The sequence below is a fragment of the Leucoraja erinacea genome, chromosome 11 (genome assembly GCF_028641065.1).
Source record: "Leucoraja erinacea ecotype New England chromosome 11, Leri_hhj_1, whole genome shotgun sequence".
Lineage (NCBI taxonomy): Eukaryota > Metazoa > Chordata > Chondrichthyes > Rajiformes > Rajidae > Leucoraja > Leucoraja erinaceus.
The window spans coordinates 47,917,705-47,945,132 of record NC_073387.1 but is presented as its reverse complement, the minus strand read 5'-3'; the positions used below and the strand labels follow the sequence as shown (position 1 = coordinate 47,945,132).

The 27,428-nt window shown below is 44.3% G+C and overlaps 1 protein-coding gene across 1 annotated transcript in view; it reads right to left on the bottom strand.

The window, feature by feature from the left end:
• Window positions 1–14,507: 14,507 nt before the first annotated feature.
• LOC129701774 (BTB/POZ domain-containing protein KCTD16-like) overlaps window positions 14,508–27,428 on the bottom strand; it is a 192,453-nt gene continuing 179,532 nt past the window's right edge. The window contains exon 2 of the mRNA XM_055643199.1: window positions 14,508–15,109. Within this exon, the coding sequence (XP_055499174.1) occupies window positions 14,661–15,109 (449 nt within the window). The 3' untranslated portion in view covers window positions 14,508–14,660. The remainder of the gene's footprint in view (window positions 15,110–27,428) is intronic.

The following is a 27,428-nucleotide window of genomic DNA, read 5'->3' as shown; positions in this document are numbered from 1 at the left end:
ATATTCCCTTGCAATATTCCTGTGCGAACCATTGTTGGTTAGGGAATGTGTGATCTCCAGAGAAACAATGTTAGACTGTGGAACTGGTGAAACGACTTGGGAAATGGAGGGGGGGAAGGGGGAGGGGGGAGGAGAGTTAACTGGTTAAATGACTCAGGAGGAGGATGGGAACAAAGAGGGAGGGAGATGGTTTGACTTAAAGTTAACTCTTACCTTAGACAAGCCTGCACTTTTCTGAAGAAGGGCCTCGACCCGAAACATCACCCATTCCTTCTCTCCAGAGATGCTGCCTGTCCTGCTGAGTTACTCCAGCAGTTTGTGTCTCCCTGAACTTTTCTGCTCCTTTTGTGAGGTCATACGAAGTAACATCGACGTACAATGTTTTGAGACAAGTAACTACTGTGGCAGAGTCCCACCATTTTACTTGTTTGCTCAGCTTTCACCTCACTGGGAACCATTTATTGTGAATACCTAATGTCCACACCTGATTCATTGCACTGACTTTCTGAATTAGTGTTCTAAGATCTGCTCATGGGAGCACTAAAAAACAAAGAAATTCCTGGAATAGAGATATTGATGCTCTGGGTTAGAGCCAATTTGTTAAATGAAGATTTAGGTGACAAGATGGAAACAGGTCTTTTGGCACAACTTGCCCACATCGACCAACATGCCCCATTTGCACTCGTCCCACCTGCCTGCTTTTGGCCCATATCCCTCTAAACCTGGACTATCCATGTACCTGTCCAAATGTTTTTTTACCGTTCTTATAGCACCTGCCTCAATTATTTACTCCAGCAGCTCGTTCCATATGCCTACCTTTGTGTAAAAACGTTGTCCATCACGATCCTTTTAAATCTTTCGCCACTCGCATTACACATATGAACTCTGGTTCTTGATTCTCCTACTCTGGGGTAAAAGACCCTGTGCATTTACCTGATCAATTCATCTCATGATCTTGTACACCTCTATATGATCACCCCTCCTCCTCCTCCTGCACTCCAGAAAATAAATTCATAGTCTTCTCAAACCGTCCCTAGAGCGCAGCCCTTCAACTCCTGGCAACATCCTTGTAAATGTTCTCTGTACCCTTTCTAGCTAAACAACATCCTTCCTATAACAGGGTGGCCAAAACGGAACATAATACTCTAAACATGGCCTCACCAATATCTTATACGAATGAATGAATGAATGATTGAATGAATGATTGAATGATTGAATGAATTGATTGAATGATTGAATGAATGATGAATGAATGAATGAATGCATGAATGAATGAATGAATGAATGAATGAATGAATGAATGTATGAATGAATGAATGGATGGATGAATGAATGAATGATGAATGAATGAATGAATGGATGAATGAATGGATGAATGGATGAATGAATGAATGAAAACTTTATTGTCATTCAGATATACACCTAGACACAGTGCACCTTGAACGAAATTTCGTTGCATTTGACTCTCCAAAATCAGGTAATAGTAAAAAGTGCTAGGTGCGTCCATAAAAATGCCTCATGTGCATGGTTCTGTAAAATAAATATATATAAAAAGTTTTTAAAAAGTGTCGATATTTAAAAAGTTCTAGCCTCGGTTTTGTTGATTGTTCAGTAATCTTATGGCCTGGGGGATGAAGCTGTTGCAAAACCTGGTTGTCCCGCTCTTCATGCTGCGGTACCTCCTCCCAGAGTTAAGCAGTATAAACAGTCCAAATTGTGGGTGTGTGGGGGCTCTGGTAATGCCCTTAGCTCTAATCAGACAGCGCTTGTACCCCATGTCCATGATGGAAGGAAGAGAAGTCCCAATGATTTTTTCCGCTGTATACAACCCAACTTCTATACTTCTATACTCAATCCTTTGACTGATGATGGCCAATGGGCTGAGAGCTTTCTTGACCACCCTACCTACATGTAATGCCACTTTCAAGGAACTATGTTGTGCTTCTATTTAAGAAAAAGTGCGAGGAAAAGCCTGGGAACTACAAACCGTTAAGATTAACATCGGTGGCGGATAAGTTATTGGAGCGGAATCTGAAAGATGGGATCTACATGCATTTGGAAAGGATTGATTGGGAATAATCAGCATAGCTTTGTCTGTGGGAAATCACGTCCCACAAATCTGACTGGGTTTTTTGAAGAGGTGAAGAAGAGGTTTAACGAGGACAATGTGATTGATGCTGTCTATATGGTCTGTAGCTGGGTCTTTGTGAAGGATGGGCTGGAAGGTTAGATCTCAGGAGATTCAGAGCATGTTAGCCATTTGGACTTTTTGACTTTTTGAGGGTGGCACAGTGGCTAAACAGTTGAGTTGCTGCCTTACAACGCCAGAGACCTGGGTTCGATCCTGACTATGGGTGCAGTCCCTCCAGAGTTTGTATGTTCACCCCTGACTGCATGGGTTTCCTCCCATAACACGGTTACTAGGTTAATTGACTTCTGTAAATTGTAAAAAATATGTTCCTAGTGTGTAGTATAATGCTAGTATATGGGGTGATCGCTAGTCGGCACAGACTCGATGAACCTGTTTCCACGCTGTATCTCTAAAGTGTAACATCTAAAAATTGTAGTGGCATGATGGACTAAATTGCCTTCCGTTTTTTCATGATTTGTTAAATGATTCTTGGACTACAATAATACAATAATTGGTGTAATTAATTAAGATTTGGTACTTAATTATCCTTTAATGGATCATTCCTGCTGTAAAATGTGTCATACCATTCATTGCAACTGTTTTCATCGAAGAATGTGGACTCCATTTTACAAAAATTAAAGAAACTAGCAGCTCAGCATAACGTTACAAAACACTTTACATCCAATTAATTAATTCTGCCAGATAAGTTTTATTATCGCAAGGAGACTTAGCAACCTCAGCGGCCAATTTCTGAAATTGCAATTTCCAACGAGCACTTAATGAGATCATTCACCGTTTAATCTCTTTTTCACTGAGTAAAAACATTGGTCAGATCACCAGAATTATCACCATCTTATTCTTTAAAAACAATTGCCACGGGATCACTTACAACAAGGGGCAGATGGGCTCCAGTGCAGTTTCGCTTAATCTCATAAATTCATAAATTCTAGGAGCAGAATTAGGCCATTCAGCCCATCAAGTCTACTCCGCTATTCTATATTTTCCTCTCAACCCCATTAGGATGATCAGCCATGATCATATTGAATGGCGGTGCTGGCTACAAGGGCCGAATGGCCTACTCCTGCACCTATTTTCTATGTTTTGTATGTTTCCATTCTCCTGCCTTCTCCCCATAACTCCTGACACCCATACTAATCAAGAATCTATCAATCTGCATTAAAAAAGTTCAATTGACTTGGCCTCCACAGCCTTCTGTATTCATATAACCATATAACCATATAATAATTACAGCACGGAAACAGGCCAACTCGGCCCTTCTAGTCCGTGCCGAACACTTACTCTCACCTAGTCCCTGCACTCAGACCCTAACCCTCCATTCCTTTCCTGTCCATATACCTATCCAATTTATTTTTAAATGATAAAATCAAACCTGTCTCCACCACTTCCACTGGAAGCTCATTCCACACAGCTACCACTCTCTGAGTAAAGAAGTCCCCCCTGATGTTACTCCTAAACGTTTGCCCCTTAATTCTCAAATCATGTCCTCTTGTTTGAATCTTCCCTACTCTCAATGGGAAAAGCTTATCCACGTCAACTCTATCTATCCCTCTCATCATTTTAAAGACCTCTATCAAGTCCCCCCTTAACCTTCTGCGCTCCAAAGAATAAAGACTTATCTTGTTCAACCTTTCTCTGTAACTTAGGTGCTGAAACCCAGGCAATATTCTAGTAAATCTCCTCTGTACTCTCTCTATTTTGTTGACATCTTTCCTATAATTTGGCGACCAAAATTGTACACCATACTCCAGAATTGGCCTCACCAATACCTTGTACAATTTTAACATTACATCTCAACTTCTATACTCAATGCTCTGATTTATAAAACCCAGCACACCAAAAGCTTTCTTTACCACCCTATCTACATGAGATTCCACCTTCAGGGAACTATGCACAGTTATTCCTAGATCCCTCTGTTCAACTGCATTCCTCAATTCGCTACCATTTACCATGTACGTCCTATTCGGAGTGGCAGCGGCTCACCGGCAGTCCCGTTTGTTTGTGTTTTTTATGTTGTTTATTTCATTTTGGTTAGTCTAGTTTTTGGTTCTTAGTTTGTGTCTTGGGGGGGGGGGGGGGTTGTAATGGGGTTTGCAGTCTCTCCCTGCGGGGGAAATGCGACTTTTTGGTCGTATTCCCCTTCTCTGCCTCCGTCTGCGCTGAGGCCTAATGGAGCTGGCGACCTCGAGGAGCTCCGGAGGCAGAGCCCGTCAGGACTCGCCCTGAGCTCGCTCCCGTGAGGGCGGTCCGGCTCAGGGCTGGAACAGTGCTCCCGTGAGAGGTTGTGACGCTCCCGTGTGGGCGGCCAGCCCGAGGGTGGAACGAGGCTCCCGTCGGAGCGGCCGAGCTCGGGGAGGTTCGGCGCCCAAGTCGGGGCGGCCCGGCCAGAGGAAGAAGCGACGCCCAAGTCGGGGCGGCCCGGCCAGAGGAAGAAGCGACGCCCAAGTCGGGGCGGCCCGGCCTGGCGAAGAAGCGACGCCCATGTCGGGGCGGCCCAGCCCGAGGCTGAAGATGGTACGGCATTCACGTGAGGGTGGCTGGGACGGTGTTCTGGCGGTCGTGGCCTGAGTCCGGGGTTCGGCCATGCGCCAGCGGCTGCGTTTGCAGGACTGGTGGGTGGCAGCTTCGACCACTCCGGGCCGCGGTGTTTGAGCCGCGGGACTGATTTGTAACATCGCCCGGGGGGGTATCGCCTCAGCGCAGAGGGAGAAGAGGAGGGAAGAGACTGCAGTCCTAAGACTTTTGCCTCCATCACAGTGAGGAGATGTTGGGTGGACTCACTGTGGTGGATGTTAATGTGTGTTTATTGTTGTTATTGTTGTTTTTATTGTATTATATGTATGACTGCTGAAATTTCGTTCAGACTTCGGTCTGAATGACAATAAAGGCTATCTATCTATCTATCTATCTATCTATCTATCTATCTATCTATCTATCTATCTATCTATCTTGATTTGTCCTGCCAATTAACACATTCATTTAACACATTGCTCATCTCCAGTGGTTCCACACATAAAAAACATCATTGATCTTTAAGGGGCACCATTCTCCCCCCTAGTTACTATTTTGTCGGTATTATACTTGTAAAATCACTCTGGATTCTCTGTTACTATATCTAACAAGGTTATCTCATTTGAGTCGCCTGGATTGGGCGCCATCTTGGATCATTCCAGCTCACTTAGATGGATGAGAGAGGATCTTATATACATATAAAATTCTTAAGGGATTGGCCAGGCTAGATGCAGGAAAAATGTTCCCGATGTTGGGGGAATCCAGAACCAGGGGTCACGGTTTAAGAATAAGGGGTAGGATAATTAGGACTGAGATGAGGAAAAATGTTTTCACCCAGAGAGTTGTGAATCTGTGGAATTCTCTGCGCAGAAGGCAGTGGAGACCAATTCACTGGATGTTTTCAAGAGAGTTAGATATAGCTCATAGGGCAAACGGAATCAAGGGATATGGGGATAAAGCAGGAACGGGGTAGTGATTTAGGATGATCATATTGAATGGCGGTGCTGACCTCGAAGGGCTGAATGGCCTACCCCTGCACCTATTTTCTACGTTTCATGCAATGTCCCCTTTACACCATCCTGATTTCCCCCTCAAGTGTCACAGAGTCATAGAGTGATACATTATGGAAACAGACCCATTGGCCCAACTTGCCCACATTGATCAACATTTCCCAGCTACGCTTGTCCCACCTGACTGCGTTTGGCCCATATCCCTCCAAACCTGTCCTATCCATGTATCTGCCTACCTGTTTAACCGGGATAGTCCCTGCCTCAACTATCTCCTCTGGCAGCTTGTTCCATACATCCACCACCCTTTGTGTGAAAAAGTTACCCCTCAGATTTAAATCTTTCCCCCCATGTCCTCTGGTCCTCGATTCCGCCACTCTGGGCAAGAGACTGTGCATCTACATGATTTTACTCACCTCCATAAGATCCATTTCTTCTTTGGACAAACTTAGATATATTCCATCCCAACTTGGCGACATGCAATTTCAAAGATGCGAACCTCCTTCATATTCTTCCGACATTTACCACATTCAACATTTCATGCTCTTTCACCTTAAACACGGCAATGGTATCAACACTTCCTCTCTTGAAGGTTCAAAAATATTCATTGGATCTTATCCACAACATCAGCCTGCACATCACCCACTGTATTGATGTATTTAAATGCCTATTTTAGCATACTTTAGCATAATGGCTCCTCCATTTTTTTTTTAACACATTCCCACTTATTTAAAAGCCTGTGAACAGTAGGCGGTCTGGAACATAGTCTCCAAACAATTGGCTCAGACAACAGGAATTGGCTGTGTACATTTCATTCTTTTTTTGTGTGTTTCTTTCCGAAGAAACTTTTGTTTAATTGATTGCTTTGCTCAGATGGACTCAATGTTTGGAAACGGAACATACTATCCAGTGCTAGAACCGAATGTTGGCTTCGGGTGGTCCGTAGTCAAATCGAGCATTGGGGTTGGGATTGTACAGGTCCTTGACATTGTAATTGAAAAATCAATTAACTCCAGCTGCTGAAATGGATGGGGGCGGCACGCACACCCCCATCCACATCAACGGGACGGAGGTGGAACGTGTTTCCAGCTTCAGGTTCCTGGGGGTCAACATCTCCGATGACCTCTCTTGGACCCACAATACCTCAACTCTGGTCAAGAAGGCTCACCAGCGTCTCTTCTTCCTGAGGAGACTGAAGAAGGTCCATCTGTCTCCTCAGATTCTGGTGAACTTCTACCACTGCACCATCGAGAGCATCCTTACCAACTGTATCACAGTATGGTATGGCAACTGCTCTGTCTCCGACCGGAAAGCACTGCAGAGGGTGGTGAAAATTGCCCAACGCATCACCGGTTCCTTGCTCCCCTCCATTGAGTCTGTCCAAAGCAAGCGTTGTCTGCGAAAGGCGCTCAGCATCGCCAAGGACTGCTCTCACCCCAACCATGGACTGTTTACCCTCCTACCATCCGGGAGGCGCTACAGGTCTCTCCGTTGCCGAACCAGCAGGTCCAGGAACAGCTTCTTCCCTGCGGCTGTCACACTACTCAACAATGTACCTCAGTGACTGCCAATCACCCTCCCTCCCCCCCGGACACTCCTCCCACAGGAAAAACACTGTATGCATGTAAATAGATTTATTTATTGAAATCAATGTCGCTATTCCAGAAAGATGCAAACTGCATTTCGTTGTCTCTGTACTGTACACTGACAATGACAATTAAAGTTGAATCTGAATCTGAATCTGAATCTGAAAACATGAAAGAAAAACACACAAAGCTGCAATTGCTCAGCAGGTCGGGTAATCCTGTGGTGAAAGAAACACTGTTCTTGTTTTAAACTGATGATCTTTCATTGGAACCATGGTCTAATGAAAGAACAGGAACCTGAAACATGTAGATCATAGAACATAGAACAGTACAGCACAAGAACTGGACCTTTGGCCCACAATGTCTGTGCCGAACATGATGCCAAGACCATTACTTATCTACCTGCATATAACCAATATCCCTCCATTCCCTGCATATCCATATGCCAATCCAAAAGCCTTTTAAATGCCGCTAACATATCTCCTTTAACTACCACCCCTGGCATTGCGTTCCAAGCATTCAACTCTCTGTAAAATACTCTGTAAAAATATCTTCCCACTTTAAACTTTACTCTTCTCTCACCTTAAAGCAGGGTGGCACAGTAGCGCAGCGGCATAGTTGGAGACACAAGTTTAATCCTCACCGTAGATGATGTCTGCATGGAGTTTGAACGTTCTCCCTGTGACTGCGTGGGTTTTCTCTGGGTGCTCTGGTTTCCTCCCATATTCCAAAGATGTGCAGGTTTTGTAGGCTAATTGGCTTCTGTACATTGTTCCTAGTGTGTCAGATAGAACTAGTGTACAGGGTGATCACTGGTCGGCGTGGACTCTGTGGGCTATGTTTACACACTCTATCTCTAAACTAAACTAAGCTAAACTATGACCTCTAGTATTTGCTGTTTCCACCCTGAAAAAGATTCTGTCTGTCTACCCCATCTATTCCTCTTATAATTTTGTATACTCCTATCAGGTCTCCCTGCAACCTCCATCGTGCCTTTCCAGAGAAGGTAATTCAAGTCTGTCCAACCTCTTCCTGTAGCCAATAATCCCTAATCCAGGCATCACTCTAGTAAACCATCACTGCACCCTTTCAGAAGCATCCACATCCTTCCTGTAATGTGGGCGAACAGAACTGCGCACAATACTCCAAATGTAGCCTAACCTATATAGCCTGCTATATAGCTGCATCGCAACTGGATACAGAGAGGAACAAATATTTCTGTACCCGCAGATGCTGTCTGACATGCGGGGTATATCCAGTAGACACAAGAGACTGGGGAAGCTGGAATTTTGAGGGGATAAAATGCCAGAAAATCTCAGCGGGACAGGCGACATCTGGGAAGAGAAACAGACAGACCACATTTTGGGGGTTGGGACCCTTCTTCAGACTCTCCATTTCCAGGAGCCTATTTTTATTCCAATCACACAATACCCGTCTGAAATATTCTTACAAATCGAATCACACAAAAGCATTCTGTCTACTCTTCATGTGAAATAATGTTGGCAGTAAAGAAAGATTACAACTCATATTTTCATTAATTCCATTGCAAAGCAAAAAGTCAATAATATATCATGCTCTGTGAATTATAAACTATGGGCTTGCTTGAAATGTGTAACGTATCTCAACTGCATACTGTTGTTTATAGAAATAAATCTAATGTTAGCTTTGATGGCTCAATGGTTGAAGTCTATGTGACACTGACCACAAAAAAAACTCAGCTTCAGTGCTTGGCTATGTTAACTTTGATGCTTGGAGTTATAAGTGTAACAATGTCATCAGGTAGCAGTTTGAAGGCACTGGGCCTGTACTCACTTGAGTTTAGAAGGATGAGGGAGGACCCTCATTGAAACTTACCAAATAGTGAAAGATCTGGATAGAGTGGATGTGGAGAGGATCTTTTCCACTAGTGGGAGAGTCAAGGACCAGAGGCCGGAGCCTCAAAATAAAAGGATGTACCCGCAAGAAAGGGGATGAGGAGGAATTTGTTTAGTCAGAGGGTGGTGAATCTGTGGAATTCATTGCCACAGCGGGCTGTGGAGGCCAAGTCAATGGATATTTTTAAGGAGGAGATTGACAGATTCGTGATTAGTACAGGTGTCAGGGGTTATGGAGAGAAGGCAGGAGAATGGGGTTGAGAGGGAAAGATAGATCTGCCGTGATTGAACGGTGGAGTAGACTTGATGGGCTAAATGGCCCAATTTTCTTTCCTAGTGCCTATGGACGTATGAACCTATGTGTATCCATAAAATTTCGTATCTAAAGGCTAAATATTGCTCAAAATCTAAAATATAACAGAAAATAGTGGAAATACTCAATGTGTGTGAAGATATCTCCAGTTAGGAAACAGAGTTAATGCCTCATGTCTATGGCCTTCCATTGAAGCAGCAATTTCATCCTTTTCCCTCCATGCATGCCATCTAGACTGGTCACTATTGTGAGCATTCTCTGTGCTATTTGACTGAGGGTGCAGATTCACATTGTAGTACATCTTGCGGGGAATATAAAAACTGACTGTAAAAGCTTCTTCAGATATGTAAAAAGTAAAAGATTAGTGAAGACAAATGTAGGTCCCTTACAATCAGAGACAGGTGAATTTATTATGGGAAACAAGGAAATGGCAGATCAGTTAAACAAGTACTTTGGTTCTGTCTTCACTAAGGAAGACACAAACAATCTCCCAGAAATATTCGGGGACCGAGGATCTAGTGGGAGGGAGGAACTGACGGGAATCCACATTAGTCAGGATATGGTGTGAGTTAAACTGTTGAGACTGAAGGCAGATAAATTCCAGGGCTGCATCCCAGAGCACTCAAGGAGGTGGCCCTAGAAATCATGGATGCATTGGTGATCCTTTTCCAATGTTCACTCGACTCTAGATCAGTTCCTGTGGACTGGAGGGTAGCCAATGTAACCCCACTTTTTAAGATAGGAGGGGGCGTAAAAACGGGGAATTATAGACCAGTTAGCCGTACAACGGTAGTCGGGAAGATGCTTGAGTCGATTATTAAAGATGTTATAGCAGCGCATTTGGAAAGCAGTGACAGGATCGGTCAAAGTCAGCATTGATTTATGAAGGGGAAATCGTGCTTGACTAATCTTCTAGAATTTTTTGAGGATGTAACAAGTAGAATGGATAAGGGAGAGCCAGTGGTTGTGGTGTATCTGGACTTTCGAAAAAACTTTGACAAGGTCCCAACCAAGAGATTAGTGTGCAAAATTAGAGCATATGGTATTGGGGGTAGGGTATTGACATGGATAGAGAACTGGTTGGTAGACAGGAAGCAAAGAGTAGGAATTAACAGGTCCTTTTCAGAATGGCAGGCAGTGACTAGTGGGGTGCTGCAAGGTTCGGTGCTGGGACCCCAGTAATTTACAATATTAACGATTTAAACAAGGGAATTAAATGTAACATCTCCAAGTTTGCGGATGACACAAAGCTGGGTGGCTTTGGTGAGCTGTGATGAGGATGCTATGAGGCTGCAGGGTGACATAGATAGGTTGGGTGAGTGGGCAAATGCATGGCAGATGCAGTATAATGAGGATAAATGTGAGGTTATCCACTTTGGTGGCAAGAACAGGAAGGCAGATTATTTTCTGAATGGTGTCAGATTAGGAAAAGGGGAGGTACAACAAGACCTGGGTGTGCTTATACATCAGTCGCTGAAAGTAAGCATGCAGGTGCAGCAGGCAGCGAAGAAAGCTCATGGAATATTGGCCTTGATTGCAAGAGGATTTGAATCTAGGAGCAAAGAAGTCCTACTGCAGCTGTACTAGGCCCTGATGAGACTGCACCTGGAGTATTTGTGCAATTTTGTCTCCTAATTTGAGGAAGGATATTATTGCTATTGAGGGAGTGCAGCTTAGGTTCGCCAGGTTAATTCCCAGGATGGCTAGGCTGACATATGATGAAAGAATGGGTCGACTGGGCTTGTATTCACTGGAATTTAGAAGGATGAGAGGGCAAGTCATGGAAACATATAAAATTCTTAAAGGATTGGACAGGCTAGATGTAGGAAAAATGTTCCCGATGTTGAGAGAGTCCAGTACCAGGGGTCACAGTTTAAAAATAAAGGGTAGGATAATTAGGACTGAGATGAGGAAAAATGTTTTCACCCAGAGAGTTGTGAATCTGTGGAATTCTCTGCCACAGAAGGCAGTGGAGGCCAATTCACTGGATGTTTTCAAGAGAGAGTTAGATTTAGCTCTTAGGGCTAAAGGAATCAAGGGATTTGGGGAAAAAACGGGAATGGGGTACTGATTTTAGATGATCAGCCATGATCATATTGAATGGCGGTGCTGGCTCGAAGGGCCGAATGGCCTACTGCTGCACATATTTTTCTATGTTTCTATCAGCAATCTGACAGCAATGATCACACAAACCAGCCTCCCTTCCATTGACTCCATTTATACCTCACGCTGCCTCAGCAAGGCCAGCAGCATAATCAAGGACTAGTCATACCCTGGCCAGCCCCTCTTCTCTTCTCTTCCCTCCCATCAGGCAAAAGGTTTAGAAGTGTGACAAGGCACACCTCCAGATTCTTCCCACCTCTTATCAGGCAACTGAATCATCCTACCACAACCAGAGAGCAATCCTGAACTACTATCGACCTCATTGTTGGCCCTCAGACTATCATGTATCTAGAAACATAGAAACATAGAAGGTGCATAGGCCATTCGGTGCAGGATCATGGCTGATCAGGCAATAGCGGATAGACTCGGCCCTTCGAGCCTGCACCGCCATTTAATATGATCATGGGTGATCATCCAACTCAAGTTATCCCGTACCTGCCTTCTAGAAATCCATACCCCCTGATCCCCTTAGCCACAAGGGCCACATCTAACTCCCTCTTACAAGGGCCATCTAGCCAATGAACGAACTGGCCTCAACTACCCTCTGTGGCAGAGAGTTCCAGAGATTCACCACTCTCTGTGTGTGAAAAAAAGTTCTTCTCATCTCGGTTTTTAAAGGATTTCCCCCTTATCCTTAATCTATAAACTGTAAATGACTCAATTGTAATCGTGTATTACCTTTCCGCTGACTGGATAGCACGCAACAAAAGCCTTACACTGTACCTCGGTACACGGGACAATAAATTAAACTGTGAACCGAACTGACGGCTTTGTGTATATATATCTTTATTTATAAATATTGTGCATTTCAATATACTGTATATTTAAATTGTACACATTTTCAAACATTACAAGCTGTCAGTCACACATTTCTTTAGTGTCCATAATTTGTAAACCAAGACAGTGCAGTACCACAGAAATATTGACCAGTTAGATGGAGGTATTCAAGAACACTGTGCAATATATCACCTTAATTCACAAAAGCCAACATACTACAGAATCCAATAAGCCCAACAGTCAAAAATGGTGTCTTGGTGGCCTTTGGATTCAGCTGACACATTTCATGTTTCATCAAGTCGTTGCTTTAAATGATGTGGGGATGACCTAGCTGATTCACAAAGAAAAGGGGTTGGAAATGCCCAATTGGCAATGCTTTGCCATCAATATATTGCCACTGACAAGACTTGTGCTCAACCTGTGTCTCGACCCAGGTTGGGCTTTCCTGTATGAAAGACGACACCTTCTGGACGTCATTCTCTCCACACAAATGATATCATTACAAGTGAGGAAGACCCACATTTCCAACTGGAAAGCAAAAAGAAAGGAACACAGAATGAGGTGGGCTGAGGACAGTAGAGAGAACATAACTGAGAAGTCCCACAACATTGTCTTTGTCACAATGACACCACGCAAAAAATGACTGATATTTTCAGCCAATATGAAATTACTATCTTATTGCACGTTTAAAAGACGGTGAGTTAAAAAAATGACCATAAAACTTCCCACTTCACTGATGTCCCTATAACCCTTCCATTATTTAGTTGGCCCTTTGTAAGAATTAAGATCCCTTATCTTTATGTCCAACTGAAAGAGAGAGGGTGACAGGGAGGGGGGGAGAGGGGATAGAAGGTATGTGTTGTCCTGTTTAATTAACTCTCTAAGAATTGGTTAAGTAATTTCTAGATTCTGCACTAATATAAGAACGAGGGCACAGACCACAAAGAGACCAAAGCATAACACATAAATCACATCTCTCAGTACCAAACATTCAAACAAATTGAAGTATAAATATTCTAATAAGTTCAGACACAGTGGAGGGATACCACTATAGCCCTCAAAGGGGTTGTGTTTCTTCGACTTCACCTGAAATTGGTAAACTGATCTTCAGAGACCTCCTTTGTAGCAGTATTCCAAGGAAGAGACAAACTTGTGCTTAAACAGGTATCACAAACGTACTGGAAATAAAAAGTCACACGTTGCAGGAGAGAGTTGCACGAAACTCCAAGGGGAAGAATACTATTCATCAACAGCCCGTCAACAGTCGTAATCCAATTAAAACATCACACAGTGAATACTGAATCTCACAGTCACACGCTGGTTTGGCTAAGTCTGTTTTGCACCAAACCTATCCTGTATACTTCTCGAAGGAGAACGAATTGCCAACTTCAGCAGATTGGAGTCTGGAGTAAAAATCTTTCCATAACTCTAGAGTCCGGGGGGCACTTGTACAGTCAGTTTACGGAATCTCTGCTTCGAACCTCATAACTGACACAACCTTTCAATGTGCTTTTATTTTTGTAAGATGCATACTGTATATCTTTGTTAATTAAAGCAAGCTGGTGACGTTTGCTTGTGAAGCAGCCGTAAGATATTTCAGAATGGAATTGTTGAGTGAAATTCAGTCTTTTGTTTTTTTCTGAGAGCACTTCCGAGTGTGAGCGGCTAACTTTGTATTAATTCTCTGCGATAAAATACCAACATCTCTACAATGAACAGCACGGCAACTGATGTCTGATTTACAATCTGCACACTTAATACATGCAGGTATCGGAAGCAAGGCTTAGGAAGGAATCGGAACCGGGAGAAAAACGTGACCAGTGGCAGAATTGGTCCCCTGTTTATTTTTCAAGAACATATATTTTGCTCCTCTTTCCAGCAGGGTGTCTGAAGGTTCGACACCAGCACAAGTTCCATTTCATCACTGATCCCGCCTCGGTGATTGAGATTTCCAATGGATTTTGACCAGCAGCAAATAAATGATCTGGAAACTCAAGCAATGGCTCCCACTTGGACCTTGCCCTACGTTAGTTCAGGACTAGGCGCAAGGGATTAACACTTTAGAAAACCAGTTGGCGATGAGAGGTGGAAGCGGTCTCAAACTCAGAGATGGGGGGGGGGGGGGGGGGACACACACAGAGCGATGAGGGTCCAGGTGCACTATGGTGAGGGGAAGTATCTGCAGCCTAGGAACAGGGAACATTGGAGAGCCCACAAGGATAGAAGGGAAGGCAGTCCGAGCCCTAGGGTCTCTGCGCAAGTGGGTCTTTGGCCCACATCCTATAGATGGTACTTCCTCAGCAGGTCATGTTGCCATGGATACTTTCTCTCCGGAAACCTGTCGGGTATTTTAATTTTTTGAAAATCTTGGATGCATTTCTCGAGTTCTTCCTCAATCGTCAGTTTCTCTTTGACTTTCTTCTTGCCGGAGTTGGACTCCCTGGATCCACCAGTGAGTGTCCTCAGGAGGTCGCTTTTCCTGCGGAACTCGCTCTGCTGGACCTGCTGCACCGGCCCTTTCTTAGCCGGCCGGTCCAGGGTCTGGATGTTGGACTGCCGGCTCACCGGTCCGCAGATGACCGTCTCCTGGGGGGAGCTGGCCTCCGACTGGCTGTCGCAGCTCGAGGTGGACAGTTCGTTGCAGGAGGTCACGCTGCCGCCATCCCTCTCGCCCTTGTCATTCAGGCAGCCGCACTCGCAGTGCGGTGAAGGCCACCGCGAAGAGCTACCTGCAACACACAGACCACAAACGGCATTGAGCCAGCGAAAAATCACAACACACTCACAGTCACGGTTTCACCGTCTGCAGTGTAAGGGGGGAACTGCAGATGCTGCTTTACACCAAAGATGGACGCAAAATACTACCGTGGGGAAGACTGACTCCCCAATCTTTGCTCATCCCCAATCATTTCCACTCGTCACTTTAATTCCATGCTCCATGTGTCTTGTGTTTTATGGACTGTCGGCAAATCAATTTCCCTCCTGGGATAAATAAAGTTCTATTGTATCGTATCGCAAAGCCTCTGTCCCACTTAGGAAACCTGAACGGAAACCTCTGGAGACTTTGCGCCCCACCCAAGGTTTCCGTGCGGTTCCCAGAGGTTGCAGGTGGTTGCCGGAGGTTGCAGGTAGTGGAAGCAGGTAGGGAGACTGACAGAAACCTCCGGGAACCGTACGGTGGGGCGCAAACCATATAACCATATAACAATTACAGCACGGAAACAGGCCATCTTGGCCCTTCTAGTCCGTGCCGAACACTTATTCTCCCCTAGTCCCATCTACCTGCGCTCAGACCATAACCCTCCATTCCTTTCCCGTCCATATAACTATCCAATTTATTTTTTTTAAATTATAAAATCGAACATGCCTCCACCACTTCCACTGGAAGCTCATTCCACACAGCTACCACTCTCTGAGTAAAGAAGTTCCCCCTCATGTTACCCCTAAATTTCTGTCCCTTTATTCTCAAGTCATGTCCTCTTGATTGAATCTTCCCTACTCTCAGTGGGAAAAGCTTATCCACGTCAACTCTGTCTATCCCTCTCATCATTTTAAAGACCTCTATCAAGTCCCTCCTTAACCTTCTGCACTCCAAAGAATAAAGACCTAACTTGTTCAACCTTTCTCTGTAACTTAGTTGCTGAAACCCAGGCAACATTCTAGTAAATCTCCTCTGTACTCTTTCTATTTTGTTGACATCCTTCCTATAATTAGGTGACCAAAATTGTACACCATACTCCAGAATTGGCCTCACTAATGCCTTGAACAAAGTTTCCAGAAGTTTCCGTTCAGGTTTCCTAAGTGGGACGGGGGCATAACTTCGCGCAACAGGCCGACGTGTCTCGACCCGAAACATCACCCATTCCTTCTCTCTAGAGATGCTGGATGTCCTGCTGAGTTACTCCAGCATTTTATGTAAAGTGCATGTTAATCAGCACAGTGGCGCAGCAGTAGGATTGTTGCCTTGCAGCGCCAGAGACCCAGGTTCAATCCTGACTACAGGTGCTGTCTGTACGGAGTTTGTAGGTTCTCTCATTGACCGCGTGGGATTTACCTGCTTTCTCTAGTTCCCTCCCACACACCAAAGACGTACAGGTTTGTGACAATCAGATAATGCATGATGATTTAATTTCTCCCGCAATAGCCCAAAAGCAATATTACATATGGAAAGGTGTAATACTTTGACCTTCTGAGGTGAAAATCACATCCAACATGCAAGCACAAAGAACACAAAGATTTGATTGAATTTGTGGAAAAAGATAAAATGGCCTTGAAAATTTACATAATTGCATTTCACTCCAGGGTAAGTAAAATTTTACTTGTGAAGCACGCAATGTAATTTCCTGGCCTTAATAGACTGTTCTTCAATGCTTCTGTTGTTCATTAGAGCAACAAAATGTTTGTACCTATTCAAGCATTCTTCCCCAGGTTACTTGCTATCCACATGACAGCCACATATGTTTTTGTTAAACCTCATTATGCCTTTACAACGAAAATGACAGATTCAGATTTCCACAGATAGACACAAAATTGTTGGAGTAACTCAGCAGACATGGTTATATTTATGGCCTGAGTGCAGGTAGATGGGACTAGGGCAAAATAAGTGTTCAGCACGGACTTGAAGGGCCGAGATGGCCTGTTTCCGTGCTGTAATTGTTATATGGTTATATGGTTATATGGACACGGTGGCATAGTGGTAGAGTTGCTGCCTCACAGCGCTTTCAGCCCCAGAGACTGGGTTTGAACCCGACCATGGGTGCTGTCTGTGCGGAGTTTGTACGTTCTTCCCGTGACTGCGTGGGAACCTGAACGTCTTGTAGGTTTTTTTTAGTATAAGTGTAACTTGTCCCTAGTGTGTATAGGATAGTGTTAATGTTTAGGGATTGCTGGTCGGTGCAGACTTGTTGGGCCGAAGGGTCTATTTCCATTCTGTATCTCTAACCTAAACTGAACTAAACACAGCAGGTTAGGCAGCATCTCTGGAGATAATGGGTAGGTGACGTTTCGGGTCGGGACCCTGTTTCAGTCTGATTATAGTGGTGGTGGAGGAGGGGGGGTGAAACTGAGGCAAGGAAAGACCAGCCAGCAACAGATGACCACAGGCTGGTTGTTCCCGAAACATTGCCGATGCATGTTCTCCAGAGATGCTGCCTGACCCGCTGAGTTACTCCAGCACTTTGTTTCTATCTTTGGTATAAATCGGCATCTGCAGATCCATTTTATTACAGATTTCCACCATCTGTTTTCCCAACTTGTATGCTCGTCTTCATTTAAAGTTCAATTAACGCCTGGAGCAACATTGAGCGATGATGGTCCTTCACACTTAGTCCTAACACTTTGAAGAAGAGGCGTCTCTTTGTCCTCATCGCTCTGGATGCAATCACGCGTGGAAATTCAAACACTGGGCACAGCGGTAGAGATGCTGCCTCACAGCACCAGAGACCCGGGTTCATTCCTATCTACAGGTGCTGTCTGTACGGAGTTTGTACGTTCTTCCCGTGACTGCGTGGGTTTTCTCCGAGATCTTTGGTCTACTCCCACACACCAAAGACGTACAGGCTTGTAGGTTAATTGGCTTGGTCTAAATGTAAAGCAAATTGTTCCCAGTGTGTGTGTGTGGAATAGTGTTAGTGTGCAGGGATCGCTGGTCTGTGTGGACTCAGTGGGCTGAAGGGCCTGTTTCCGTGCTGTGTCTCTAAACTAAACTAAACTAAACAAATCCAGACATATTTCAACATTAAAGCTACATTTCCTCCGCAGAGGGAAACAGTGGAGAGGAATGGGAATAATGGGATTGCTCTGTCAACCAGCATAGCATTGATAGGCTGAATGGGCTTCCATATTTTATGAAATTAAGATAGCCTGAGATAAAGATAAAAATAGCAACCTCATCCACGTTGCGCAGCGGTAGAGTTGCTGCCGTACAGCGCCAGAGACCCGAGATTGATCCTGACCACGGGTGCTGTCTGTATGGAGTACTGCCTCCTTGTGACCGGGTGCTCCGGTTTCCCCCACACTCCAAAGACATACAGGTTTGAATGCTAATTGGCTTTGGTACAATCGTAATTTGCCATTGGTGTGTGGGATAGCGCTAGTGGACGGCATGATCACTGGTCGACACGGACTAGGTGGACCGAAGGGCCTGTACCCCTAAAGTCTAACATATCTAGTCTTGGTGAGACCACACCTGGAGTATTGCGTACAGTTTTGGTCTCCTAATCTGAGGAAAGACATTCTTGCCATAGAGGGAGTACAGAGAAGGTTCACCAGACTGATTCCGGGGATGTCAGGACTTTCATATGAAGAAAGACTGGATAGACTTGGCTTGTACTCGCTAGAATTTAGAAGATTGAGAGGGGATCTTATAGAAACTTACAAAATTCTTAAGGGGTAGGACAGGCTAGATGCAGGAAGATTGTTCCCGATGTTGGGGAAGTCCAGGACAAGGGGTCACAGCTTAAGGATATGGGGGAAATCCTTTAAAACCGAGATGAGAAGAACTTTTTTTTTACAGAGAGTGGTGAATCTGTGGAATTCTCTGCCATAGAAGGTAGTTGAGACCAGTTCATTGGCTATATTTAAGAGGAAGTTAGATGTGGCCTTGTGGCTAAAGGGATCAGGGGGTATGCAAAGAAGGCAGGTACAGGATACTGAGTTGGATCATCAGCCATGATCATATTGAATGGCGGTGCAGGCTTGAAGGGCCGAATGGCCTACTCATGCACCTATTTTATTAAAAAAAAAATATATATATAAAAGTCTAAAACTAATAAGTGATGATTGACATCCACTGCCCAGATGGAGTTAGATCCAGCCCATTTTATTAAATTGAATACAATTCCATACAGTTTCACAATACAGTTCCACTGGAACTTTAATTTGAGCGAGACATGAATCGCAGTTTCATATTGCAATCCTATCTTCAATCTATAGGTCCTTTATGTACATCTCTCCTGTGGGAACATGACGGATGAATCTAACCTCTAATAAAGCAGTCTGGCCTACTGTTCTAAACGAGAAAAACCTTGTAGACCGTCCTCACGCTATCTTTTATCCCTTCATGTGCGTCAGACTCCTGAAGCTTCAGACTGCTACAAGTCGCTGTGCCATCTGTTGTACTGCATTGATATGCTCCTGTGTATTGTAAGATTATCATTCATTAGCCTGTCACTTCACCCACCAGGGTGATCAGCAGAGCCTACACCAACACATCTTCCCTTTGCTATCAGTGTGCCGACTGCAGTTCCTTTGATTGATCCCCACAATTATAGTTGTAAAGGTTTCCTATTTACGTCATTACGACTGCGTGTACTCACTCAGGTTCACGTTTTGACTCATTTTGTTTAATAATGTCACGTGTGCCGAAGTAAGTGAAAAGCTCCGTTTTGTATCTAATCAGAGCAGGTAACAATATACATCGAGTCATAGTTGAGTTTAGTTATTGTCACGTGTACCTAGCTTTCCATGCTAACCAGTTAGTCATACCATTAACAACTTGCCCTCGCTGATCAACATCTCCCACCTGCACTAGTCCCACCTGCCTGCTTTAGGCCCATATCCCACAAAATCGACCCGATCCATGCACCTGTCCAAATGGTTTCTTAAACGTTGCGATAGTACCTGGTTCAACTACCTCGTCCAGAAGCTTGTTCCATGCACCTACCATCCTTTGTGTAAAAAAAGTTACCCCTCAGGTTCCCATTAAATCTTTTCCCCCTCACTTTTAAACTAATGTCCCCTGGTTCTCGATTCCCCTACTCTGGTCAAAAGACTCGATGTGTTTACCCATTCTATTCCTCTCATGATTTTTACAAGATCACCCCTCATCCCCCTGCGCTCCAAGAGATAAAGCCAATATAGTCAAAGGGGAAGATGCAGGGTGCACAATGCAATTCTCTGCATCTCATAAGCTCATAAGTTGTAGTAGCAGAATTAGGCCATTCAGCCCATCGAGTCTACTCCGCCATTCAATCACGGCATTGGTATGTGTAGCGCTCCAGTTCCACAGACAAAGTCCAATATCCACAGTGGGGTAGAAGTGAACTGGACTGTACCCCTGCATATGGAAGGATCATTCAGTAGCCTGATCACAGAGGGGTAGAAGCTGTTCCTGAGTCTGGTGAGACTGGCTTTCAAGCTTCCTTACCTTCATTTGGATGGGAGCAGGGAGAAGAAGGCACTACCGGGATGGGACAAGTCTTTGATTGCATTGCCTGCCTTTCTGAGGCAGCCTGAACCACACATACCATCTGGGAACTGTATCCTTGAAAGCAAAGAGCCCTTGCAAGAAAGTTAGCGGGCTGTTCATGTTTAGAATACTGCAAGGGAAGATTATAAAAATCACTCGCAAAATAAAAGATTAAGGGGGTGTTAATACTTTGGGTGTTGAAAAGAAGTGTTAGGAAAGAGGGACGAATCTTAAAACCAGGGATAGACCCAAAATGCTGGAGTAACTCAGTGGGACAGGCAGCATCCCTGCAGAGACGGAATGGGTGACGTTTTGGGTCGAGACCCTCCTTGTGTCGAAAACCAATGCAAAACCACAGAGGAGAAATGTTAGAAAACACTTTTCAACAGAAAGATCAGAAATTGTGTGAGACTGTCTACTGCGAAAAAAAACATTGAATGCTAGTCTAATCACCAATCTTAAAATTGTCACATATTCTGATGTGCAGTGAAAAGCATTTTAGTTTAGTGATACAGCGCAGAAACAGGCCCATCGAGTCCACGCCGACCAGCGATCCCTATTACACTAACACACGCAACACGCTAAAATAAGGGACAATTTACAATCTTTACCAAAGCCAATTAACCTACAAACCTGTACGTCTTTGGAATGTGGGAGGAAACCAGAGCACCCAGGGAAATCCCAAGTGGTCACGGGGAGAACGTATAAACTCTGTACAGACAGCACCCGTGGCCAGGATCGAACCCGCGTCTCTGGCGCAGTAAGGCAACAACTTTACCGCTGCAGCACCGTGCCACCCTGTTTTGTTGCATGCTATCCCAAAAAAGACTATACATGATCACAAGCTGTCTACAGTGTACAGAATCAGGATAAAGGATATGATGTTTAGTGCAAGATAAAGTCCTATAAAGTCTGATTTAAGATAGTTTGAAGGTCTCCAATGAGGTGGATGGAGTATCAGCTGATGACAGTTGCCTGATAACAGCTGGAAAGAAACTGTCCCTGAATCTGGAGATGTGCTTTTTCACACTTTCGTTCCCCTTGTCTGATGGTAGAGGGGAGCCAAGTATATAAACTAATATGATGTCATGACATTTAAATAGAGTTTAATCTTGTTCCATGCACCTACCATCCTTTGTGTAAAAAAGCTACCCCTCAGGTTCCCATTAAATCTTTTCCCCCTCACTTTTAAACTAATGTCCCCTGGTTCTCGATTCCCCTACTCTGGTCAAAAGACTCGATGTGTTTACCCATTCTATTCCTCTCATGATTTTCACAAGATCACCCCTCATCCCCCTGCGCTCCAAGAGAAAAAGCCAATATAGTCAAAGGGGAAGATGCAGGGTGCACAATGCAATTCTCTGCATCTCATAAGCTCATAAGTTGTAGTAGCAGAATTAGGCCATTCAGCCCATCGAGTCTACTCCGCCATTCAATCACGGCATTGGTATGTGTAGCGCTCCAGTTCCACAGACAAAGTCCAATATCCACAGTGGGGTAGAAGTGAACTGGACTGTACCCCTGCATATGGAAGGATCATTCAGTAACCTGATCACAGAGGGGTAGAAGCTGTTCCTGAGTCTGGTGAGACTGGCTTTCAAGCTTCCTTACCTTCAGTTGGATGGGAGCAGGGAGAAGAAGGCACTACCGGGATGGGACAAGTCTTTGATTGCATTGCCTGCCTTTCTGAGGCAGCGTGAAGTATAGATTGAGTCATAGGTGTGAAATCTGGTCCGTGCGATGGACTGGGCTACTTTTGCTACTCTCTGCCATTTCAAGTCATCTTGGGCAGAGCGGTTCCCAAACCAAGCTGTTATAATCTTTGCTGCTCTTAGATTTGCCATAATTAGATGAATGTCACATATATTAATAGAACGATGCTTAATTTAGTCTAGAGGTGCAACGCGGGAAACAAGTCCTTCGGCACACTGAGTCCATGCAGACCAGCGATCACCCGGGACATCAAGACTACCCTGCACACACTAGGGACAATTTTCAAATTGTACCAAAGCAAAATTATTTACAAACCTGTACATCTTCGGAGCGTGGGAGGAAACCGGAGCACCTGGGCGCATAGGGGAGAATGAACACCTGGGCACATAGGGAGAAGAATCTCCTAATAGACAGCACCTGTGGTCAGGATCGAACCGCGGTCTCCACGGCTGCATTACTGTCCCGTCCCACTGCTGTTCATAAGTACCTTGCCCAGTATTTGATACACATTAACAGGAAAGGATGATGTTTTTTAAAACTACATATTATTTAAACTTGTTAGGTAGTTGAAGCAGCCATAATTGATCCTTGAATATAATTTGAAAGGATACACTTGCATGGGAGGGAAAGCAATGAAGATTTATGATTGATTCCCAGGAAGGGCTGATTTGATTTGATTTGATTTGATTTGATTGGTTAATTGATTGATTGATTGATTGATTGGTTGGTTGGCTGATCAATCGATCGACTGATCGATTGATCAATTAATTGATGAAATACGACAACAGGTCCTTCGGCCCAGCAAGTGCTCACTGACCATCGAACCCCCATTCACAGTGGCTCTATGCTATCCCATTTTCACATCTATACAGTAGGAGCAATTTACAGAGGCCAATTAGCCGATGATCCGCATGTCTGGGTTGAAGAAAGAAATCATAGGAAGCCCACGTGGTCACAGGGAGAACATGCAAACTCCACACGAACAGCACCCGAGGTCAGGATCGAACCTGGGTGTCTGGTGCTATGAGACAGCAGCACTATCAGCTGCACATAGCACTGTGGCGCCAATGAAGAGAGGTTAAGCAGACACCACATATAACCTCTAAAGTTTAGAAGAATGAGAGGTGATCATGTTAAAATTTACAACATTCTAACGGGGTTTGACAAGGAAGATGCAAAGTCATGTTTTTTTTTTCTGGTTGGGATGTCCAGAACCAAGAATCATTGGCCCAAACTAAGTAGCTGGTTGTTCGGAACTGACTTGATATTTTCTTTCACTTGAAAGTTGCTTATTCCCTCCCCAAAAGGGCTGCAAAGCTCAGTGGCTGAGTATGTTCAAACAATAGGTTTGCAAACATCAAGGGGACCATGAAATATATCGGGTTAGTCTAGAAAAGTGGCACGGAGGTAAAAGATCAGCAATAATCTTGTTTAAGAAGAAACTGCAGATGCTGGAAAATCGAAGGTAGACAAAAATGCTGGAGAAACTCAGTGGGTGAGGCTGCATCTATGGAACAAAGGAAATAGGCAACATTTCGGGTCGAGACCTTTCTTCAGAAGAAGGGTCTCGACCCGAAACATCGTCTATTTCCTTCACTCCATTGATAAAAACATGTGGAACTGTAAGGTCTGAACCACACATACCATCTGGGAACTTTATCCTTGAAAGCAAAGAGCCCTTGCAAGAAAGTTAGCAGGCTGTTCATGTTTAGAATACTGCAAGGGAAGATTATAAAAATCACTTGCAAAATAAAAGATTAAGGGGGTGTTAATACTTTGGGTGTTGAAAAGAAGTGTTAGGAAAGAGGGACGAATCTTAAAATCAGGGATAGACCCAAAATGCTGGAGTAACTCAGTGGGACAGGCAGCATCCCTGCAGAGACGGAATGGGTGATATTTTGGGTCGAGACCCTCCTTGGGTCGAAAACCAATGCAAAACCACAGAGGAGAAATGTTAGAAAACACTTTTCAACAGAAAGATTAGAAATTGTGTGAGACTGTCTACTGCGAAAAAAAAACATTGAATGCTAGTCTAATCACCAATCTTAAAATTGTCACATATTCTGATGTACAGTGAAAAGCATTTTAGTTTAGTGATACAGCGCCGAAACAGGCCCATCGAGTCGAGTCCACGCCGACCAGCGATCCCTATTACACTAACACACACAACACGCTAAAATAAGGGACAATTTACAATCTTTACCAAAGCCAATTAACCTACAAACCTGTACGTCTTTGGAATGTGGGAGGAAACCAGAGCACCCAGGGAAATCCCAAGTGGTCACGGGGAGAACGTATAAACTCTGTACAGACAGCACCCGTGGCCAGGATCGAACCCGCGTCTCTGGCGCAGTAAGGCAACAACTTTACCGCTGCAGCACCGTGCCACCCTGTTTTGTTGCATGCTATCCCAGAAAAGATTATACATGATCACAAGCTGTCCACAGTGTACAGAATCAGGATAAAGGGTATGATGTTTAGTGCAAGATAAAGTCCTATAAAGTCTGATTTAAGATAGTTTGAAGGTCTCCAATGAGGTGGATGGGGAATCAGCTGATGACTGGAAGATTCAGTTGCCTGATAACAGCTGGAAAGAAACTGTCCCTGAATCTGGAGATGTGCTTTTTCACACTTTCGTGCCTCTTGTCTGATGGGAGAGGGGAGCCAAGTATATAAACTAATATGATGTCATGACATTTAAATAGAGTTGAGATGCACATTAAGTGCAATCTCATTGGATAGTGGAACAGACCCATGGGGTAAAATGGCCTATTTCTGTCAGCATGTAACAACATCAGAAATAAGGCATTCAGCCATTTCATCATTCACTAAGGTCACATTTTCCATCTTTCCTCAACTGCAGCTTTCAACATGGTCCAGAAAATTCCTCCCTATCAAAGGATAAACAAATATTCTGCGGATGCACAGCTGTCGGAGAGAAAAATATAATTCCTTTGATTTAGTCAATTAAGTAAAGAAATGTTCTATCATCACAGACCTGTAATAGTGTGATTGGAAGTTCTAGACTTGCCGCTCAGGGAAAATATCTTCTCAGAATCTTCACAGTATCAAAGGGTGACAGTGACGCAGGGGGAGAGTCGCTGCTTTACCGTGCTTGCAGCGACAGAGACCCGGGTTCGATCCCGACTACGGGTGCCGTCTCTACGGAGTTTGTACGTTCTCCCCATGACTGTGTGGGGTTTCTCCGAGGTCTTCCGTTTCCTCTCACACTCCAAAGACGTACAGGTTTGGAGGTTAATTGGCTTGGTATAAGTGTAAATTGTCCCTAGTGGGTGTAGGATAATGTTAGCGTGCGGAGATCGTTGGTCAGCACGGTCTCGGTGGGCTGAAGGGCCTGTTTCCAATAGTCCGAGGGTCTTCAATGAGGGAGAAAAGGAACGCAGGACTGCTCTCTAGTTGGTGATAGGGTGGTTGAGTTGCCTGATAACAGCTGGGAAGAAACTGTTACTGAAACTGGAGGTGAGCATTTTCACACTTCCGTATCTCTTGCCTGATGGTAGAGGGAAGAAGAGGGAGTGACTGAGTGACTAGGAGGGAGAGATAGATCAGCCATGGTTGAATTGATGGGCTGAATGGCCTAATTCTATCCCTATCTCTTATGATCTTGTGCATTAATTTTTCTCTACTTCCACATTCAAAATTTGTTTCCAGTTCATTTCTCGCATAAAATAATTTGTACCAGCCTGTTATCACTCCATGCTTCATATAAAAAGCCATCCACGTCCAAATCTGATGAATTGTTGTTTCTCTCTCCACAGATGCTGCCTGACATAGTGAGTATTTTTAGCATATTCTTTTTTTTAAATAATATATATTCTAGTAGTTTATCATGTTAATTGATCCCTAATTTTCGGATCCATTCCTCCTGCCTTTCAGGAGTAGCTCTCAATTTATTAATTTGTAATTAAAATATAAAAATTGTGGGAGATACATAAGGACTGGCATTAATTGTGACAACAGTGCCTTTTAATTTGATCAAAAGACAGCTCTGCAGCAATATTCTGCTTCACTATGTTATATAAGCCGGGGTTTCTTTTGCAGATAGAGTATATGCAGATTAAATGTGGCACACGCTGACAGCTAAGTGAGTTTATGCCACTTATAATAGCTCATGAAATACGTGCCTTTTTACTCTATCATTGCACACAGATGCCGGCTTTATCTGGTTGCATTATTTTACATTTTTCACTGAGCTGCCATTCATTTTGTGGCAAGAGCTAGGTGTAAACTGATTAAAGGCTCTGAGATTCAACCAATGCTCAGCTAATGAAGGGAATGTGAACCCTAGATTGTCACAAAAAGCTGGAGTAACTCAGCGGGACAGGCAGCATCATCGGAGAGAAGGCAGGGGTGACGTCTCGGGTCGAGACCCTTCTTCAGGCTGAAAGTCACGGGAAAGGGAAACGAGAGATATAGGCGATGATGTAGAGAGATGTAGAATAATGAATGAAAGATATGCAAAAAGAGTAATGCCCCTGTCCCACTTAGGAAACCTGAACGGAAACCTCTGGAGACTTTGCGCCCCACCCAAAGTTTCCGTGCGGTTCCCAGAGGTTCCCGTAGGTTTTTGTCAGTCTCCCTACCTGCTTCCACTACCTGCAACCTCCGGCAACCACCTGCAACCTCCGGGAACCGCACGGAAACCTTGGTTGGGGCGCAAAGTCTCCAGAGGTTTCCGTTCAGGTTTCCGAAGTGGGACAGGGGCATAAGGATGATAAAGGAAACAGGCCACTGTTAGCTGTTTGTTGGGCGAGAACGAGAAGCTGGTGCAACTTGGGTGGGGGAGGGTTGGAGGGAGAGGGAATGGAGGGGTTACTTGAAGTTGGAGAAATTAATATTCATAGCATTGGGTTGTACCCCTGTCTGTAACCATGTAACCCTGTCTGCCTGGTATCTGATGCCTTGTACAAAATGATCTGTCGCCGATGTCTGAACAAGATAAAGGGTCACAATGGTGACAGTAATTACAGCGCTTTTAAAAACCTAATCCTGGTTTGTTGAGCCATCATCCTACCTGTATTCCCCTGTGCCTCACCAAAGTATAGCCACATCAATCCAAAATGACCAGAGTTGAATCAATAACTTTGCATCTTATTCACGGGGGAAAAAAAAAATGGTTTCTAATC